The 22,653-nt window shown below is 41.0% G+C and overlaps 1 protein-coding gene across 2 annotated transcripts in view; it reads left to right on the forward strand.

Moving 5' to 3' along the window:
- Positions 1-232: 232 nt before the first annotated feature.
- The window catches only part of LOC124132282 (transcription factor HES-1-B-like), a 28,133-nt gene continuing 5,712 nt past the window's right edge, over positions 233-22,653 (forward strand). Inside the window, exons 1-3 of one of the 2 annotated variants that reach the window (XM_046496133.2) lie at positions 233-403; positions 6,358-6,453; positions 15,265-15,349. In XM_046496133.2, coding sequence (XP_046352089.1) covers positions 350-403; positions 6,358-6,453; positions 15,265-15,349 — 235 coding nt within the window. In that variant the 5' untranslated portion in view covers positions 233-349. Of the gene's footprint in view, positions 404-6,130; positions 6,237-6,357; positions 6,454-15,264; positions 15,350-22,653 lie in introns of those variants that run through there. The other variant, XM_046496134.2, reaches the window with a different exon arrangement.

The following is a 22,653-nucleotide window of genomic DNA, read 5'->3' on the forward strand; positions in this document are numbered from 1 at the left end:
AGGATTAAAGATAACGAATTATATTTCACGTAGACTAGATTAGTAGATAGATTTCTGCCAGTGTCACTTTCAAGCTAGATATGTCTGCTTTTCAGTGTTTGAATTATGAGTAAGATGTGGCCGTAGTTTTCGCGTGTCACCCTTAGGTTGGGGCAGAGGGTATAGCGAGATTGTGCACACGCCCTCGCGAGCTCTGACGGCTAAGCTGATTGGTTGAAAGTTTGGCATTGGGCCAGGCTCGTGCCCTCGTCCATGCAAGTTGACTACAAACAGCAGAGTTTAGGATTCGCGTGCCACTAGACGTTTCACATTTTATAATCGTGCTGGATTCGCGTGGAATAGTTTAGACATGGCGACTGAAGATTCGCCCAGGAAGCGGCCGGCTAACGGCACCCAGAGAAGGGTATGTTAAAACTTATTCCGTATGTTCTATATGTATTAGGTAGTGCGTCTCCAGCCAACCCGCAACATGTCTTGACAGATACTCAAAGACAAGCCCTGTTTAACTAGATACTGCTGCACTCGTACATGGTTGCTAGTTTTATATACCGAAATATACAGAATAATATTCACTGTTGCGCATCTTTTGAATATATATATATATATATATATATATATATATATATATATATATATATATATATATATATATATATATATACACACAAACACACACACACACACACACACACAGAGAGAGAGAGAGAGAGAAAGCACAGTAAAGTTTCCAATTTTACTGTTATATATGTTATTTATTTATCTATTTATAATATATTCATATATATATGAATAGGTTTAATATATATGTTTGTTTGTATTTCTTTTTGAAAAAAACCCAATATATTAGTTTCGTATCTATTAAGTTGATATTAGTGAAAATGTCATGCTTCACTTTTTTACCAACTTGTGTAAGTGCAGGGTGTGACAGGTAGGACAGGACATGCTTTCCCTTCTTATGAACACCCGGTGGCATCACTGATTATCATACATCCTTATATATTTCCCCTTCTGTTTCATATTTACCTGATTAGGTTAATGTGTGCACATGGCACCGAGATTCTGGTGTTATAAAACTGATAACACTTCATTGATTAAGGATTATAATGTGAATGTAGCCTGCATGTCATGTCTATATACATATACATATCATATATCATATATCATATATCACTAAAGCCGATCAAGATGTCACCAAGCCCGCGACCTCCTCTGCCACGTCAGCTACCCCAGCAACGTTTACAATTCTCCAAACCGTGTGAACGGACCCAACTAATTAAAAGTCAATAATTATTTATGACGTCGCGCTTGACTTGTGCCTTTGTGGGACTGCCACGTGAGTTTAATACATCTATGCTTGTCAGGCCCACGTTGTTGTATTGAGCGCATCTACATGCAAGAAGTAAATATGTACACATGCACAACCCACACCCTGGTGACAGCAGAGCTATTGTCAAGGCCGGACACCCTGCAACAATGGGCTTCGTCCAGCAGACAATACATGGGCATGTCAAACTTGAACTTGGCAGAACTCTCCTGGAATGTAGTGTGTTGAGGTAACCCTGAATGCATGTTGTGCCAGCACGGGCTAAAGCAAGTGTGTGGAGGGAAGTGTGTGCCTCATTGCGTTATATAACAATGCGTGTTGGCTAATAGCTCGTGTGGATGACATTTTATATCAATTTAACTATAGCTATGGATAAGTGTTTCAGAACTGAAACTATCTGGTTCAGTAATTTGTTTTATGATACACTAAAGATGGCTAAAAGGCCAATATGCAATTCTTATGTGACAGATTAACCAATAATCTTCATCGCCATCTCTTGGCTGTTTGCTTCCCTCTCATTAAGGATAACACTTTTTACCATCAACAAAAAAATGATGTATTGTGTGATAAAAACACTTGTACACAAACACTGAATTGTGAATCGCACTCACTCACTCATTCTCCACATCCTGGTCGCGACGTCACCCATACGTACAGAATAGCCACCATCGCCTTCTCTCCCGACCTGTTCCCCCACCTGACAGAATGTCCCCCACACATTCGTTCTCTCCACCAACACGTCTCGGTTGAGAGATTCCTGCTCAGTGATAAACAATCTTGAGTGACACTAATTTTATCTTATGTTTTTTTTCACAAATGTTAAGCGATATCATACATTAAACCACCACTCTGACATAATGTGCCGCCTTTTAGATAAACTAACACCCTGTGATTGTCTGTGGTGTACCGGGGAGGTCGGGTATCTGCCCGGCGTCAAGTATCGTGTCGCTAGATCATGCCATATAAATTCATCCGGGCAAGTGATCAAACGACAGAGATTAACAGCTACTCGTAACACAGATTTAGTGTGGTACCAAAACTTGTAATTATTTGTAGATCAGAGATATTGATGTGTAAAGAGATATATACCCTGATGCAATCTCCTTCGTCATTCCGATAGCACGGACACTTGAGAAGCATTTCTTTATAATATTGTGCAATTAGTTACCATGGCGATGTTACTTAATTTTTATTTGCGATAAAAATTGCACACTGTGTTCATTTGATTACATGGTTCAAGGAAATATCCAGTTTCAGATGTGAGATAGGGTACCGTAACTTGCGATCAGACAAACGTCCCCTGACTATGCACCCCGCGTCCCCCGTCCCCACAAGGGTCGTACTCTACGTCACTCTACGTCACAGGAAGGATACTTTATTCTCCAAATCAAGTTCAATCTTCCGTGGAAGGATAATAAATTGTTGAAAATCAGGAACACAGCACGTGCCTGAAAGAGTTCAAACAGGGCGCCCGTGACCAATCCGGATTTTCTGGTATTGCATGTTCATATATACCTGTGTCGGCATGGCTTTTATCTGTAGCGGTACGTGGCCGGAGTGGACAGATTGTTTCACTGGTCCGATGACTTCCTTTCTCTCTCCTACAGATATGAAAAGAGGTTACTGGGATGGGGGCTACGATATGGGTGGGGATATGGGTATGGATGAGGGTAGGGGTGCAAGGATGCGGAGGGTTACAAAGCTATATGCGGTATCCGAGGGACGAACATGTTCAGATGAATCCTGCAAAGTAATCATAAAGCACAAATTACAGCCTATTACAGTTGGTGTCCCGCGCATCTTACTACGAATTGGCAACGTACCAGTCAAATAATTCTCACATACCTTTCTCTTGCAACAGTGAACTGTTTGTAAACACGAACGTTCCTGGCGACACCACCGTTGTAATTCATGCATATCAACTAATAATAATATTTTAAAACAACCTACAGTTTCAGCTTTATGCAATAGCCGTAACCCGTGTTGTGGAGGATTGATACGACGTGTGTCGAGCTAGTGGGTGTACGTTTCAGTTGGGACGACAGCACAAAGACCAGCTAATTACGTTGTGGCTCCAAATTGCTGTTTCTTATAAGTTCTAAATTAACATTTGAGATGTATCAAGTTTAAGAGTTCACTAGCCACTCGTGTTTTGCGATACAAATAAAGGGTCCCATGTCAAGTTCACTTTCAGTGTAAAATTCCCTTGTCCGTGACATCCCGTCATATGTAATGTAAAGTCTGAAATGGACACGTGGAAATGTGCACTTGATAGTATCAGTACATGTAGACATACCAATTGAAAGCAATTCTTCACGTCACAGTAGCCTGCAATAGAAGCATTAATGTGTTACAGTATCAGCTTAATACCTGCTTTGTTCCGCGGAGGTAGCTCGCCCCCTGTGCCCCGACATGTCGGGTGTCAGTAGTACTCGTTATCAAAATAGCAAAGAGCACTTCATGTTGTCACTGGTGTATTAAGTGACAGTGCAAGCATGACGTCAAACAGGCATACCTTGGAAAGTTATTGGTTAGTTTTGCGTAAAATAAACCTATATGTACTTTTTATTGTATATGACGTCAGTATTTCTGATTCGTTGATGTTAGACGTGTCACAGAAATTCCCTTTGTATATTATTGAGTAAATAAACATTTGTTTAAATATATGTAGAAATGGATATATTTGAAATCAATTAAAACGATCTAAAATTATTATTTCACAAGAGAATTTAAATTCTGTTGAATTTATTTCATTAACATTTTTACGACTAGGTTAAAATGCAAAAGTTTACATTATAAGTTCAAACTAACACCCACTCAAAAGAACTGAATGAAGAAACGAATGTCGTCGAATTTGATGAATGCGTGTCTGTTTACTGAATCTGCAAATAATGTCATATATGATTGACAGATTTCTTATTTCAGATATTCGCCTCCACATATTAATAGCCATGATCTCCCTGTACCTGACATTTCGCACCTGGGCTGACAACTCAGTCAGGGTGAACATCGTTTGACAACTCCGGTCCCGTGTACATCGGGGACTCGGTGCTGGTGTCAACTCCAATGTCACACCAGACCTTGCGACATTGGCTTGTTTGTATACCAGTAACAATTATTATTTGTGGGCGAACTGTGGTCGTGTAACCCGTGCACAGCCTCGTCACTTCAGGTTGTGAATCTGACACACACAAGCTGGTGTCACAGTATTATGCGTCAGTTGTGTTTAATGTGTTCAAATGATGACATACCGTGTCAGTTGGTGAAACTGTTAAAATAGAAATGTTATGCTATTATAAAAGTGTGAGTATAGAAAACACAGGCAAATGTATGACGAACGCATGTTTTGAGATTGACGGGTAAATGGGAAGTGCCATTTTGATGGTGCCTTGAGTGTTTGTCCTGTTCACAGTGATCACTTGCATGCGAGATTTGTGTAGTTTCATGTGGTAAGGTGTGTATGATTTTGTCTAGTGTCATAGTGATCACTTGTTTTTTTTGTCCTGTTTCATAATGATCACCTGTACGCACGATTTCGCGAATATGACTATGATCCCTTGTATGTATGATCTGCATTGTTTCATTGTGATCCCTTGTATGCGTGATTTACAGGGTCTTATTGTGATCCCTTGTATGCGTGATTTACATGGTCTTATTGTGATCCCTTGTATGTGTGATTTACGTGGTCTTATTGTGATCCCTTGTATGCGTGATTTACAGGGTCTTATTGTGATCCCTTGTATGCGTGATTTACAGGGTCTTATTGTGATCCCTTGTATGCGTGATTTACAGGGTCTTATTGTGATCCCTTGTATGCGTGATTTACAGGGTCTTATTGTGATCCCTTGTATGCACGATTCGTCTAGTTTCATAGTGATCACTTGTATGCATGATTCGTCTAGTTTCATAGTGATCACTTGTATGCATGATTCGTCTAGTTTCATAGTGATCACTTGTATGCATGATTCGTCTAGTTTCATAGTGATCACTTGTATGCATTAGTTTCATAGTGTTCACGTTTGAGTACGATTACTTGTGTGTACGACGTGTCCAATGGCCATGCTGTCATGTCAGACGTCAGTTTTCATGTGCATTGTTTGACGTGCTGGCAACGATTTTAAGGTCATTGGATAAAAGCAATCTTTACCTTGATGTCTAAGACCCCTTTACTAATACATAAAACGACACCGTCCATTCCAAAGTATATACATATATCTGCCTGAATACCTCACCTGTAGTAGGAGATTGTAGTAACAAACTCTCAATGCGCAGTAAGATACCATCGTGTTTGACCTGGGTTGACAACCGAACAGTTCCCCCTGGTGACATTCATGGTATACCTGCTGGAAATGACGAATGTTTTAAACATAAGATGTAAAGTTCCCAGCCACAGGGCAAAGAGTCCCAGTCCTGACTATAGTTATATGGTCGTCACTTAGCAGGGATATCTACTGTCTCCGATAATCTACAAGCGACTGATGTACATGTCAATTTGTCACCTGTCATTATGCCATACCTCTGATGTTGTATTTCTCCCATGATAGGTGCGGTGATTCATGTGTCATCTCCTTCAATCACATGACTATGATTACCTGGGGAAATACGGTGTCACGCCAGATGACGGACGACTGAAATATGGATCAAATATCATGATATCAGCTATTTTAATCTAAATTAACTAAAAAGCAAAATACCTGGGGTAGGGAAGGAATGATGGGGGGTGGGGGGGGGGGGGGGGGGGGGGGGGGGCCTGTGTGTGTGCGTGTGTATGCATGAGTTGGGGGTGGGTGGGTGGGTGGATGTGCAATGTAAGGTAGGAGAGAAATGGACTCCAAGCACAAGACGACACAGGGTGTTCGATGACACGTTTAGATCCCGTGTATTTCACTTGTCTCTAATATAAGACAGGATGGTATGTATTTTACGTTTTAACATTGGCATTTCTTAGGTAGACTTTTCCTATACTTATCGACAGCATCTGCTCTGTGTTCATGGTGTGACGGTGTCGTTCTAGTGCATGCTTTCTGTTTCAGCATAACAAGCCTTTGATCGAGAAGCGACGAAGAGCCCGGATCAACGAATGTCTGTCCCAACTTCAGTCGCTGGTGTTGAAAGCTACTACCACCGAGGTACGTCCGCCCCTACTATCCCCGTTAAGTCATATGTGACATTTAGCACGCTGGTCTCCGCAAAAACGAACGAAAATACAAGTCATAAATACCTGTTCTGTGACATATAGTCTTTACATTTATGTATTGATATAAATAATATTTTTTACCAATAGATTAGATTAGTGGGGTACTAGTATTTTCCAAATGTACTAATTGTTTCTAAAGATCCAAGGGTTCCTTTTTAAAGTCCATATTTCATAGCTTAAACTTTTTTCCCAGAGGTAGCAGTCTCACACACAAATTTCGCCTGTAAGTAAACGATTGTAAAAACAAAAATCAGATTTTATTCATTTTAGACTTTAGGGCTTACCATGTATGCAGCTGTTTACTACAGGTAATGTCCTTGATTACAATTTAACACACAGCCCCCGTTTTGACTTGCAGATTGGACTGATTGAACAAAAAAGTTATCACCTTGCAATAAAAGTAAGATTAAAGTCGAATGACACACATCGGTACATTTGTTATGAGATAGCTGCATATATTTACGTTCTACTTCAAACGTTGTGGCGCGCAGTCTTGTTGATAATTATTATTACAAAATTCGCAAAATCCCCTTAGTATTTCGTTTTAGTAACGGATATGCCATTCCAGCATTTTATGCGGCCGCGAATAAATCGAGAGTATCTTGAAGATAACAGTACAGCGTCTCCACACCTCTACATCAGAGACAGCGGCTCGTTTTAAGGCGGAAATAATACAATTTCACTACCTGCGTTAAGTCGGTAATCTCTGACGTAATCCTTCTCTCCCTGTATAGGCCTATATCGCGGCCCATGGTAGAGCCAGTTCACTCTATTACGTCTATGCTTTTGAAGGCGTCCAGGGGATGGGTCACGTCGCTACGTAACGTGGTAACGTCGATCTGCAGTTACACTGATACGTACATACGTAGGAACGCAGCCTGGTTGTCTCTGAGATGACTCGTCACCCAACTGATCCTACAGTTCAGTCGGACGTAATGTCTCCTCATGAGCAAACTAATCTCACGTGTCTACCAATTGGCATGTCTTAATACATGTAGAATCCCAAACGGTTTATGCCCTTGTGTCTTGCTCACAGTTTTAGTACCTCTCTAATTGTTGTGTGGATACCAACGATCATGGGTCCAGCATATTTATGTGTACGTCATGTTGTAAGGAGATATTTAACAAAGACTTATATTCACTTTGAACATTAGAAACTATTTCAATAAACATCTCTCCACGATGTTAGAGAATTCAAATATAATAGGCAACAACTAGAACTGACAGATTCAGGCGATATGTAGACCCACCAACTTTTAAGATTTGTATCAGAGTAAGATCAACCTTCTTACAACCCGGGGCAATGCCAAAGCCTGATCGGGGTCCTCCCCCAGCTGTCTGAGCGCCATTAGATAACATAGGATATACGCAAAGCCTCGCGATGCTTTCTTAGAACGAAGGATGTCTTCACGTCCGTATCGTCTACATCTCGTGTCACTGTCAAAATAGAATGTCAGATACACTGGCCTCAAAACATTTGCAAATATTTGTTTAACAATACCGAACACAATGAAGCCCCGCCTATCTAATCGTACTAAATTGTCATCGCCATCGGCGGATGGATTTCACTTGTCACATGTCGATATCAATCTTTTGTATCACTCCGCCAAAGTCGTCTGCTTCCTTGGGGGTAAATTGTGTTGCGATACCAGAGTGATATACCGGTTTTGTAGGTTTCGGTGTAGCATGTAACTGTCATGTAGCGAAAAAATCCCCTGGAGATGCGATTAATTGACGTATTGTTCCGCACTATTTGTTGTTAGTTCCGCTAGTCCAGTAAACAACTGTCGTCTGCTCAGCTGTCAGTTCTCATTGAAAAGAAGAAACCACGAAGAGCAGATTGATAATTAATGGTTGAAAGTATTTCAAATAGTCACGACAGATTACATCTACTGTCAGATGTCTCCAGCTGTATTGATATTGTGGACGGAAGTGAATTCCGTGGGAATAAAGCCATGTTTTCCTAAAAAAATCCCCGAAGAAAAGAAAACTTCTTCATGACGTTGACTAATTGAGGGAATATATGATAAAATCACATCTGGATTCACATGACAATGAATCGTGACTTTGCTACCAATGTGTCAACCTTCTGAATTACGAGGCATACAGACACAGCATATAAAGTCGAAGACCAATGTGTCGAATTCAGATTTTCCGCATCCCCGGTCGTGTTGAACGCACAGCCCGGTCCCTGCAAGCAGTGGTTTAACTCGAACTGAACTTGTCGTTTCCCGGTTGTCTCGTACACAGTTTACAGTCCCGAGAGTTAGAAATATGTTGAGGTTATGTTGGTAATGAGTTTTATTTGATGACGAGAGCCTCGCTTCTTCATATCAGTTCAGGCGTAGGTACACAGCACGAGTTGATAGCAGATTTTCACCATTAATTAGAGGGTGCGTCGACAGCGAAAAGGTTTAAGGTCTTCGTGTGCCAAAGGAAAACAAGCACGTGCAAGCTGCAGAAAAATGTCTCTCTTTAATTAAAGCGAAGGGTCCGTCAAAGCAACCATCCCCTTAAAGAAACCCCCTGTCTGGTCACACATGCCCAGGTGGCCTTAAAGAAAAAGTCCAATCCTTGAGTAAATTTATCACCCGTCTCTTCTAAATCTTAGGTATTTTCGAGGCTTTCGTGCAAGTTCTTGCACCTTTGAGACAAGTTACGGGGTCGTGAGCGACTAGTTAAAGGAACGAAGCCTTATTTAAATCCACCATAGCGTGCGGCCACATCTGGTACTCAGCTTGAAAGCATGGTTCACATTTTGACATACCCAATGGGCCAATATAAAATATATTAATTGGCCTATGTGTCAATTGGTGACTGTTTGAATCGAAGGTCACATGGGTCAGCGATAAAGGGCACCAATTTCTATCGAGAAGGCTCGAGAATTACACGCAAGTTTGCCTATCGCGTGCAGTTTCCCGCCATCGTGATAAGAGCAGGGATTTTATTATACTTTTTGGAAATTTTTTCAAGCAATTTAAATGATAGAGATGACGGATAGGGCTAATATAAAATACAAGGGATCAACTACTAATCCGAAATGGTGTTTTATTGGAAATTCTGAGGCTGGGAAATGACATAGATTATTGCCCTGATCGCTCCACTTACTAGGGCCATGGTTATCTATGTGACTTGTCCAACCTGCAGGAGAGTTGAGGATTTAACTGGTAATACAATCTGGAGGTAAATAGTTTATTTGTAGTTCAATACGTGGTGTGGATGCATAGCTTCTACTGCCGGATGGATACAGGGCTAATATCTTGAGTACAGGTGAAACGCACAAGTTTGTCTAACATTTAAGCACAGGATGTTAGTATCTGTGTACACAGCACAAGGATTGAATGTTAACATGTTTATGTACAGACCCATCTATGGATGTTAACACATGGGTTCACAGACCTAGGACTTGACGTGAACAATCTATGGATGTTAACATATGGGTACACAGACCTAGGACTTGATGTTAACAGGTTTATGTACAGATCTATCTAAGAATGTCAACATATGGGTACACAGACCTAGGACTTGATGTTAACAGGTTTATGTACAGACCTATCTATGGATGTTAACATATGGGTACACGGACCTAGGACTTGATGTTAACAGGTTTATGTACAGAGCAATCTTTGGATGTTAACATATGGGTACACTGACCTAGGACTTGATGTTAACAAGTTTATGTACAGACCAATCTATGGATGTTAACATATGGGTACACAGACCTAGGACTTAATGTTAACAGGTTTATGTACAGACCAATCTATGGATGTTAACATATGGGTACACAGACCTAGGACTTGATGTTAACAGGTTATGTACAGAGCAATCTATGGATGTTAACATATTGGTACACAGACCTAGGACTTGATGTTAACAAGTTTATAAACAGACCAATCTATGGATGTTAACATATAGGTACACAGGCCTAGGACTTGATGTTAACAGGTTTATGTACAGACCTATCTATGGATGTTAACATATGGGTACACTGACCTAGGACTTGATGTTAACAGGTTTATGTACAGACCAATCTATGGATGTTAACATATGGGTACACAGACCTAGGACTTGATGTTAACAGGTTTATGTACAGACCAATCTATGGATGTTTACATATAGGTACACAGACCCAGGACTTGATGTTAACAGGTTTATATACAGACCAATCTATGGATGTTAACATATGGGTACACAGACCTAGGACTTGTTGTTAACAAGTTTATGTACAGACTAATCTATGGATGTTAACATATGGGTACACTGACCTAGGACTTGATGTTAACAAGTTTATGTACAGACCTATCTATGGATGTTAACATATGGGTACACAGACCTAGGACTTGATTTTAACAAGGTTATGTACAGCCAAAAAAAACCGCAGCATTTTACAGATTTATTGTTACCTGCTATTATTTACAGATTGGAACAGTGTTCGGTATTGTTATTGGAAAATATCGATAATGCAATTGGTGTATTTTCGGATAGCATCTGTGAAGCTGCCAAGTGTATGACAAGATTGAAAAACCGATAGATGATGCTTCATCGCCATGGTTAAACTTTGAATGCATTGACTACAAATATGGGTGAAAACATTGCAAGAAAGCTGATAACTTGAGTCATTATCTAACAACACGAAACCAAACCTATCATTGAATCAATAGGTGACTCATGTTTTTTATATATATATATATATATATATTATATAGACGGTTCAAGAGGCTACTGACACTGTTGACATGAATTTTTTCTGATAGCTGAGATGAAATATCCCACATTATTTTAGACTCTACAGTATCACGTGAAAAAGTATTCAATATTATTGACACCTTGAAATGTGGAAACTCACCTGACAAGGATATATTGATTGCTGAGTTCTTGAAATATACCAGTGATATTCTTTCCCCCTATCTTCGAGTATTATTTAATGTATTGTTTGAGAATGAGTACTTCACGGAGTCTTGGTAAGTTGGATTAATTGTTCCTTTGCACAAGCATGGAGATACAAGCCGTCCATTCGACTACAGAGATGTATCAATTCTAAGCGTAGCAAGTACACGGAACGCGTCTATTCTAGCAGAACATCAGCATATTGGTGTGGTGTGTATGGTAACATTGTAGAATAGACATGGGTATTCGACGGTTGACAGTTTTGTTATATGTTACAGTCTATTATTGAAAAATATCGATGTAAACAACAAATAATTTATCATGCACTGTTTGTTGATTTTTCCAAAGTGTTTGACAGTGATAATCGCATGAAATTGTGGTTATTCTTAAAGGAAAGAGGAGCATCTCCCTAAATCTCGTGTTAAGTTTGATAACTCATTTTCTGAAATGATTCTGTGTTCACCTGAAATCCGTTTGTATCCTATATTTTTACTAACAAATCAGCAATCGAAATTAAGGAAAGATTCCAACCAGAATTCACTTTTCTTATGGAATTCGCAGATGATATAACCCTTATTTCAGATACTTTAAGGGGTTTGCAGAAACGAATTAATGCTTTGGAAGAATACTATATTGATAATGTTTTAGATGTTGATTTGGATAAAAGAAAAGAAATTTTTTTAAGAAGGTTTTCAACTGTATATCTGTCAAAAAAAATAAAGTGACTCTAACAAAATCTCTATGTTTTTCACGACAACTGCATTTTGTTAATATTTAATAAAGTGATCGGTTATGTAAATTGTATAATTATGGTTATATTGAGTATATATATTATGGTCATTTATCAGGCTATGCTCCAACGTAAAACAATTCTATGGGTATACTGTCATATATTCTGTACCTTGTCAATTTTTATTTTACAAATATTTTGTCATGTTATCAAATGTAAACGTGGGCCATTGGCTCACATGTAAGAAGAGAGACTACATTAATCGAGATCTGGATGTTAACGTATGACTCCATAAATATTATGGGTACATAGATCAAGGCCAGGGTGTTAGCATATGGTACATAGATCGAGGTATGGGTGTTAGCATATGGTACATAGATCGAGGTATGGGCGTTAGCATATGGTACATAGATCAAGGCCAGGGTGTTAGCATATGGTACATAGATCGAGGTATGGGTGTTAACATATGGTACATAGATCGAGGTATGGTGTTAATGAATTGTTACATGGTCCAATATGAAACTGTTATTAACGATGTACGTTCGCTGCAGAAAATCTGCAGTGTTTCTTAAACGGGAACCGTTTGTTCTATCAATAATTGTGGTTTTGTTTTAACCTGATGCGTTAATACTCTGCAGTTTCATTGTTTTAACTTTCAGGATTTATCGCTACCATAGAATGACGACAACCTTCTTCAAACGACATTTACGTTGTGAATAAAAGTCATTAAAATAGCATCCGTTGCCCTAAAAAGGGTTAGTGTTTGTGACAGACTGTGCTATACGTTGAAATCATGGCCCCGGGCTGGTGGGGGTGGGGTGGGGTGTTGGGGGGGGGGGGGGGGGGGGGGGGGGGTCATGACGTCAGCCAGCACTGGAGGAAACTTGTCTTGTCCTGTGGATGACCTCCGCGACCCTTGGACTACATAAATACATCGTCAATCTGCGTTATAGCTTAAGATCACAATTTTATTTCGAAATATCCTGACATCACGATGTACACCCAGCCATTACCTGAGTGTGTCTCTTTCACGTTCTTACTTTTCGAGGATCCCTTAACCGTTTAAAAAACGGATTTCCTACTCTTTGTATGTTTTTTTTCTCAGAAATGCTTTAATGAGCTACTTGAACTTTGATCAGGAGCAAGTACGTGACCAAGTGTTGAACAACATGCGAATGGGTATATTAATTGATATAAAGTCCATTTATATATATCATCATATTAATTCATGTATAGCTTGGTCGCTACAATAGCAAGGAATTCATATGCCTTCAAGCCGTGGAATCATCGTCTTTCAATATGTTGAAGAAATGTTAAAGTGTCGAGCAGTGTTTGGAGTTTGGTGAGCCAGCCAAAAGCTTGTCCGAGGTTTTAGAACATGTCAAAGAGCACGTACATGCTGTATCTGCCGTAAATCACAATAAGCACGACAGACGAAAGGTACTATAATGGACCATGCTTATCATATCTCACATAAAGGAGACTTAAAGAAGAAATGTTTTCACTTAATGGAAGTAGAGAAGGCCCCACCTTGTAATTATGGTTATTATTTAGTGCCCCTGGTGCTTTGTGCACACTCAGACTCAGGGAACGGTTTGTCTGTCCATCAAGGATGCGTATTTTTTTTAAATTGCAGATGTTTAGAATAAATAATAAAATTGTCATCCCTTCTCAAAATTTACATAATATTAAGTCAGCTGCCAATCTGACAATCTGAAACTTTGTATCCTGATATAAAGCATTTCGGTCAAACTCATTCCCGTTTCGTAAAGATTTTATTGTTACTAAGTTGCATGCATATACTAAGCTGTCCTTTTCCAAGTGTCGGAGCCGCCGTGTCGCAGGAGGAAGCAAGTTTAACAGCCTGTTGTAAAGTCTGTTTGTAGCACCCCAATCGTTAATTGTTGCTTGTTGTGGTAGGTAAATGTTTTCTGTCATCCGTCAAAACATACATCGCCAAACACAGCAGAATCCAAATCATGCCAAGACAGAAATCAACAATACGTTAGGCTAAATTAATGGCTTATTTCAAGACGAGAAGCGCTTGGACGTGTCACGACAGACATTTATAGGAGAAAACGAGGGGCAACATAGAAAGATAACTCGTCTAATGAAAATTAATCCGCCATCTTTGATTTCAGTACAGAATATTTCCAATGTAACTGTTCCACTAAATCAATTGAAAGAGCTTACAAATGTCTGCTGAGAACTTTTTGGTGGTGTAAGTGTAGCGGTCATGTTCCAGGGGTTCCAGATAAGTGCCGGGGATTGCTAGAGGAAACAATGCCATAAGCTGTTTTAAAACCACACCGTGCAAGCTCTTCCCCTTAAAGTCGTCTCGAAGAAGATGAAGTCACATAACAACTGTGTGGCATCAGCCCGCCCTACTCATGGTCATATCCCTTTACAGGGTATTCTCAGTTCTCCACCACAACGTCAGACAAATTGGGGTCTATGTGCACCTTGGAAATGACACAGAGTGAATGTTAATATTGATGCGGTTGTCCAATATTTCAACGACCACTAAATGATACATCTCAGTCGAATGACCCACATAATATTGAGAATGTGAACTGTTTTGAAGTCCGAAATATTACCACACTTATTTCGACTGTTTCTTTTGTTTGTGTTCCACATTACACATTGATTTGGGTGGTGGACGGGGTTGTATGTGTTGTTGGGGGTGGGTTTGGGTGTGTTGTTGGGGTTGGGATTGGGGTTTGGGGTGTTGTTGGGGGTGGGGTTGGGTGTGATGTTGAGGACGCCACATAAACACCACGCTGCACAGTACAGCAAGTACAGTACACTGACAACTTTACTGACAGTATTCACTCAGGTTGCAGGAGTTGAGTTGAATGTGTATCATACAAGTGTTTTATTTGTTTATTATTATACGAAATCTGTTTTCGACATTTTCACCACCGCCCACCATTAGCATCCCTATACAACCGTGTGGCAGGGAAAGTAGACGTGTTTCTTCACAAGTTAGTGGGAGCTTGGTTCAATCTTATCAGGTGCAAAGACATATATAATAAGCATCTGCTTTCATTTTGAAAGTTTAAAACACTAGATCTCTACGGTGAAACACAATGGTCGAGAGAAAATGCATTTTTTTATTATTTGCAGGGTCCAAGACCCAGTAAGCTTGAAAAGGCGGACATTTTGGAAATGACAGTGGACTACATCAAGAAGACCCGCTCCGTCCCCGACGGTAAGTAAAGCTGGTGAACACAACACAACACAAGTCTTGCTCGATTCTCATCCAACACATCCCACCCCAATAACCACCCGCCTCCATATCCCACCCTGACACACACACACCCTCTCCTCTTCTGCCCCTCTTTCTCCAAGACGGGTATATGCAGCACCCTGTTGTTTGGGACACTACGTACCTACCGTCCATCATTTACATTTAGATGCGATCTGTCTGGAAGCCTCATCACTCACAGCTCTCACAGATGCGGCATCAAGATGGGCGTTTAGGGGAGGACGTGACCCCCTACTAATACTTATATATCTCAAGAACTATCATACTATCTATGAGGAGGGGGGCAAATACTTATAATCATTTGTACATAATTCTCAAGAGGCCTCTATAAACATACGCTCAGACCATATGTCTACTGTTGGTTATTGGTGTCGGAATACATAATGCCGTTATGTATTAGTGTTACAAACATTGTGCAGAGCTGTGTCAGCGTAACTGTATGTATTCATCGTTAACCTGTCCAAGGACTACATTCAGTGTATCGTTTTGTGGGGGAATATGTCACTTATTCACATGACAAGACGAATCAGCGTAGAGTTGTACTGATTGGAAGATGGCAATTACCCGTCCCCTGTATATAGTGTGTGGCTACTTCTGGACATATTTCGTCCATGAGTGTGCTGTAAGTTTCATATTGTCCAGTGTGATTTCCACTAAATCACCCATCCAGGTACATGCACCATTCCAGCCATTGTTTAGAACACCCGACCACCGGGCAAATCTGTGACCCCCGGGCAAGATAACAGAGCCTGTCACACTTAACCCACCCCGACACGAGTCGAGACCCACTCCACAACGTAATGGGTTTATTTTGACACCTTTGTCTTGTTTTTAAATGACAGCAATGGTTGTATTACTCACAGCTTTAATGTAATATGTTGGATTAAAGTCATTATTGACGGTCTGAGGGTCGTTTAATTGGGGTTAACAGGGTCAGGGGCAGGCGTAAGGACAACTGCGGTCGTACAAGATGTGCTATATGGTTCGATGATGCTTGCCACCCACCTGTGTCGATGTACCAGTGTACCAGTGTATTGACTGCTTACATTTTGGTTTATTTGTAATTTTCAAACATTCCCTAATGTTCATGTATGCGTAGTAAATTGATACTGGATAATCCCTTATGCGTTGTTAACAAAATAGATAGACATGTATTAACGGTAGTCAAGTGTTTGTCAAACTCTACTTTTTGACCGAGATAATAACCTGATACACATGTAACTGCAGTTCCTGACGCAGATATTATGGTAAAAGGTCTGTAAGAGCACAATGACGCGGACCAACGCACTGACACTGCCAGTATGATCCATCTGTTAAAGAACGCGTGTCCACGCTATACCTTGTGCTTCTAGAAGGGCAATGTGTTCACGCCCCTGGGGTTTTAGAGATTAGGTGGCGGGAGATAATGTTTTTCTGACATCAATTGTAATTTGGTATTTGGTAGAACAAAATAGTTCTTAAATCAAGCGAAATGGCTTTGGACTACGTGGACGAGACACGGTTGCACTGTAGTGCTAGTTTGATTTAAGAGAACGGATTACACGTCTCTTCGTGGCGATTTATCCAAGATGCCAGTCATTTAACCCCTGGCCTATGCTACGGACCTGCTTTTGTTCGTCTCCAACTGACCAACCATCAATGGTCACTTGTACAGGTGCTCAGGTCAGCACTGACCACATTAATTCGAATATTCGCGTGTGCCCGATGGCTTAACCCTTCACCTGATAGCAATAAACAATACGTAGTGGTCAAGAAGACAGCTTCTCAACATTCCTCTTTGTACATATCCAGAGAGGGCGTTGCCTGTTTGCAGACTGGCTGTGTCATGTTGGCCGTGGGAAAATACCGACGAGGATGACAGTGTCCAGTAATGATGTCCACTCGATCACCAATGTTGAAACAGTAAATTGTGTTTGATGAAAGCTGATACCAAGTATATATATAACACGAAACTCGACCGCCGTTATACGATCTCCAGTTTGCTCATAGTGTTGGTGTAACGCTGGAACAGCGACTTCACAATGCACGGTCGGTATATCAAATATTATGGCTCAGATAGGGTTTGTTAAGTTGGGTATCTGGGATATTTTACTTTTGTCCCACACCCGCTTACAAGTGTTGTTCTGTTACAATGTAAACACCGAAACATGCTTTCGTGATCAGGCAATTTTAGTTTTTGGTCAGATCGCCAACCGCTATCATAAGACCTTGTTCATGCTATCAACCACTGGGTTGCCTGGCTAGGCTCGATATTTACACACAGTCGTGACATATCGGGATTATTACCGACTGAAGCGTGAAACGTCCTCTACGGCAATCCCCGCCTTGTTATCAGCAAAGATAGACAGAACTATAGCAGATAATAGTAATTCAGTAATTCTGTCACCACCTCAACCTCATGTCAAACATGTACGTAATTTCAAATCAGGAATGAAAATGGTTAAGCTTGTGTTAAGATCATTTATATTAGGAGAGCAGTCAAATCTTTGTACGGTTTCAAGATTACCTTAAAACATGGACTACCGAAATAATGCTATATAATACTGACGGAATTATCTTCAACATAACTGACCACGCGAAACAGCAGTTAATCAATGTGAATGTGTGGACTTTCATTCAAACCTACATTCGCCGTCTCTCTCCACACTGATGGGCAGCAGGCGGCTGTGGTTCTAATCTATGAAGCGTGTTGTTACCCTCCACCTGCACCCTGCGCAGCCTGGCTGTACAGTGCTTTGACGCACGTACCCTGGTGGAGGGCCCTGCACTCATCTACCTAATGATGTACATCCTTGTCACAACCAACACCGAGAAACATCGGAATAATAACATACAGGTTTGTTAATTTCATGGGTCGCCTATCAATTCAGCTTAGTATGTTGACCCGCGTGTCGCTGTAAACAACACTATTGTAATATACATACACTTGAGTAAGTTCTCTGGGCATGCTATTTATGGTATGTGCAGCCTCGTCTAGACCCATACAGTCATGACAGATGCTGGAAATAATGACGCTCCTAGATTCACATCAATGAGTAGATGCCCCCGCGTCTCACCGGGCTAACATGGCTGTAACACTCGCCTGTAGCTGAATATGCCAGATGACATACATCTCTATAACAAAATGACTCTTGATTAAGATAGGGTGATCACTGTGGTGTCGGGGTTGGGGAGGGGGATAGAAAAATTACAATGCATCTAGAGTGGATATCTGTTGACAGGCAAATGCGGTGTTGCTGTTCAGATAAATACTTAGGTTACATATCAGTATTACATATATACCTCTGCTCCAATGACAGATAACAGTAATTGGCCGGTCATAGTTGACGAGGTGACGAGGATGTCGTCTCACGTGCACAGTCAACATGTTTGCATCAGATGCAGCTGTCGGTTGTTCCCGTCGCGTTCCAAAGACTACCCTCATGATTTAATTTATCAGTCTACATATATATATTGCTTATCATTGCCAATGTTACCCCTTACAATTGAGATTTTGATTTGAAAGCGACAGATCAGTAAGTTAGATAGTATCAGCAGTGAGTTTAGTTATGTAAAACAACAACTGATAAACGTCCCACGTCAAGTTTAGATGCCCGTACCAACACTGCCCAAGGTAAGGCCTGGCAAGCATATATGTACAGAGGTAATTCATCTGTAAGCGAACATACAGCACACAAGAACGTGAATGGTAAACTGTACACAAGCAGTACAATAATGTGTTCTGCTGTACGTACACTGACTGCAGGCTAGATACCCCCACGGAGCTGACTATATACACATAGTATATTGAAACGTATAAGGTATAGACCACGGTCCAGTTGACTCGGACCGGACAGTAACCCGTCTAGACGGACAGGCTAACACACTCGCAAGTCTCCACCAAGGATTACCGCTTTCGTTGTTTGACATCGATCCGTGTTGAGTTGCTAATCCAAGATTTAGTGGAATCCTTCTTTTCATAGATGTTTGTTGTTTTAGGTCGTGTATGTACCCTCAGTAAACTAATAATTTAAGTTCGGGTGCTTCTAGTGTTACGCTGGTATGATACCTGCTGACACGAGGCAACTACATATGTACAGTGAAAAGCAGCATTTTGGGTTTCTGGTGGTCATTGAACATTTCTGTATTTTGTGATTTGATTTACAACCGAAATCTGAAAAAAAACAACAGCGATTAGCTTTGATCCGATGACCTGTATATTTCAAAATTAATCGTAAATTACGTTTCCGAACGAACGAACGAACGAACGAACGAACGAGTACGATGACATATAAAATGGTAATGCTATCCTGAACAGTGAATCGAGTGGGAGCTGCCAACCCCCGACATAACCTACACCAGATCACGTGACACAGGAGACCTCTGGGTCGTTACTGTGCGGAGTAAGCTTTGTTGTGATGCCGCACCCCCACAGTGATGAAGACGCCCTCCATGCCATGTACATCATCTTACGCGTATATCACAGCACCCGGAGATTAATTCACGTGACCCGTGACATAGGTGATTGGCTACGGTCTCCCACGATGACCCTTGTATGTCCCAAAGTACCACCCGCGGGGTAACGTATTTACTTTCGTAGCCACAGTAACAGCCACTTTGTTGGATATAAATATATCACCATGAATCCTGACTTTTATACATTTTCCCAGCGCTTAAAGAAAATAACCATGGTATAATATTTCAAACTGATTCATCAAATGTCAGGGGGATTTCGTAATGTGGAATATCAACCCCGATACAGTTGACGATGAGATGAAGTAACTGCCGCCTTCCCTGACGTTTACCCCGTGTGGAATGTCATACCGAAATGTGGAGATGTTTATACAGTGTTGTGTTCTTCGGCCCACAGAAAAGACTGAATCCTATGCTATACACCACATATTGGAGTTACGTGTCTTGATTGGCATCTGTAAGAACATAATTTCATTGGGAAACATACCCTAACTGCTATCCTTTACACCAGCACCGTGTTGGAGTAGTTTGATTTCACGGAGGCTAATTATGTTTGCTCATGTGTCAGCTATCAATGTCCACGGAGCCTACCCCTGGTTGTTTCACTGATTCCCTGTCGAACATGAGTACCTGATTCACATCCACTACTCTATACAGCTTACATAAAAACAGTGTGTGCAGAGATAACATGAGTACCTGATTCACATCCACTACTCTATACAGCTTACATAAAAACAGTGTGTGCAGAGATAACATGAGTACCTGATTCACATCCACTACTCTATACAGCTTACATAAAAACAGAGTGTGCAGAGATAACATGAGTACCTGATTCACATCCACTACTCTATACAGCTTACATAAAAACAGTGTGTGCAGAGATAACATGAGTACCTGATTCACATCCACTACTCTATACAGCTTACATAAAAACAATGTGTGCAGAGATAACATGAGTACCTGATTCACATCCACTACTCTATACAGCTTACATAAAAACAGTGTGTGCAGAGATAACATGAGTACCTGATTCACATCCACTACTCTATACAGCGTACATAACAACAGTGTGTGCAGGGATAACATGAGTACCTGATTCACATCCACTACTCTATACAGCGTACATAACAACAGTGTGTGCAGAGATAAAGCCATACATGACTCCATACAGACACGCAGTGGGTGCAGAGATAAAGTCATACATGACTACATACAGACACGCAGTGGGTGAAGAGATAAAGTCATACATGACTCCATACAGACACGCAGTGGGTGCAGAGATAAAGTCATACATGACTACATACAGACACGCAGTGTGTGCAGAGATAAAGCCATACATGACTCCATACAGACACGCAGTGGGTGCAGAGATAAAGTCATACATGACTCCAATCAGACACGCAGTGGGTGCAGAGATAAAGTCATACATGACTCCATACAGACACGCAGTGGGTGCAGAGATAAAGTCATACATGACTACATACAGACACGCAGTGGGTGCAGAGATAAAGTCATACATGACTCCATACAGACACGCAGTGGGTGCAGAGATAAAGTCATACATGACTACATCCAGACACGCAGTGGGTGCAGAGATAAAGTCATACATGACTCCATACAGACACGCAGTGGGTGCAGAGATAAAGTCATACATGACTCCAATCAGACACGCAGTGGGTGCAGAGATAAAGTCATACATGACTCCATACAGACACGCAGTGGGTGCAGAGATAAAGTCATACATGACTACATACAGACACGCAGTGGGTGCAGAGATAAAGTCATACATGACTCATTACAGACACGCAGTGGGTGCAGAGATAAAGTCATACATGACTACATACAGACACGCAGTGGGTGCAGAGATAAAGTCATACATGACTCATTACAGACACGCAGTGGGTGCAGAGATAAAGACATACATGACTACATACAGACACGCAGTGGGTGCAGAGATAAAGACATACATGACTACATACAGACACGCAGTGGGTGCAGAGATAAAGACATACATGACTCCATACAGACACGCAGTGGGTGCAGAGATAAAGTCATACATGACTCATTACAGACACGCAGTGGGTGCAGAGATAAAGTCATACATGACTACATCCAGACACGCAGTGGGTGCAGAGATAAAGTCATACATGACTACATACAGACACACAGTGGGTGCAGAGATAAAGTCATACATGACTCCATACAGACACGCAGTGGGTGCAGAGATAAAGTCATACATGACTCCAATCAGACACGCAGTGGGTGCAGAGATAATGCCGTGCATGACTCATTACAGACACGCAGTGGGTGCAGAGATAAAGTCATACATGACTCCATACAGACACGCAGTGGGTGCAGAGATAAAGTCATACATGACTCCATACAGACACGCAGTGGGTGCAGAGATAAAGTCATACATGACTCCATACAGACACGCAGTGGGTGAAGAGATAAAGTCATGCATGACTCCATACAGACACGCAGTGGGTGCAGAGATAAAGTCATACATGACTCCATACAAACACGCAGTGGGTGCAGAGATAAAGTCATACATGACTCCATACAGACACCCAGTATGTGCAGATATATAGTAAGCTGACAATGAAAGTAAACCTGATCACAACTTATGCCTTCTTGAGTTAGTGACGATAGGCAACCGAGTAAAGAAAATACTTAAACTGATTAGTAAGGTCTACTAACGTGTTAGTGTCTGAGTGGGCAAGGAAATTAATAACTAATTTCTGTCAGTGAAATGCGTTGAGGCAGTATGTAAAGATTCCCTATTTTGTTCGAAA

Source organism: Haliotis rufescens, unplaced genomic scaffold (assembly GCF_023055435.1).
Source record: "Haliotis rufescens isolate VD_foot unplaced genomic scaffold, xgHalRufe1.0.p SCAF_13, whole genome shotgun sequence".
Classification (NCBI taxonomy): domain Eukaryota; kingdom Metazoa; phylum Mollusca; class Gastropoda; order Lepetellida; family Haliotidae; genus Haliotis; species Haliotis rufescens.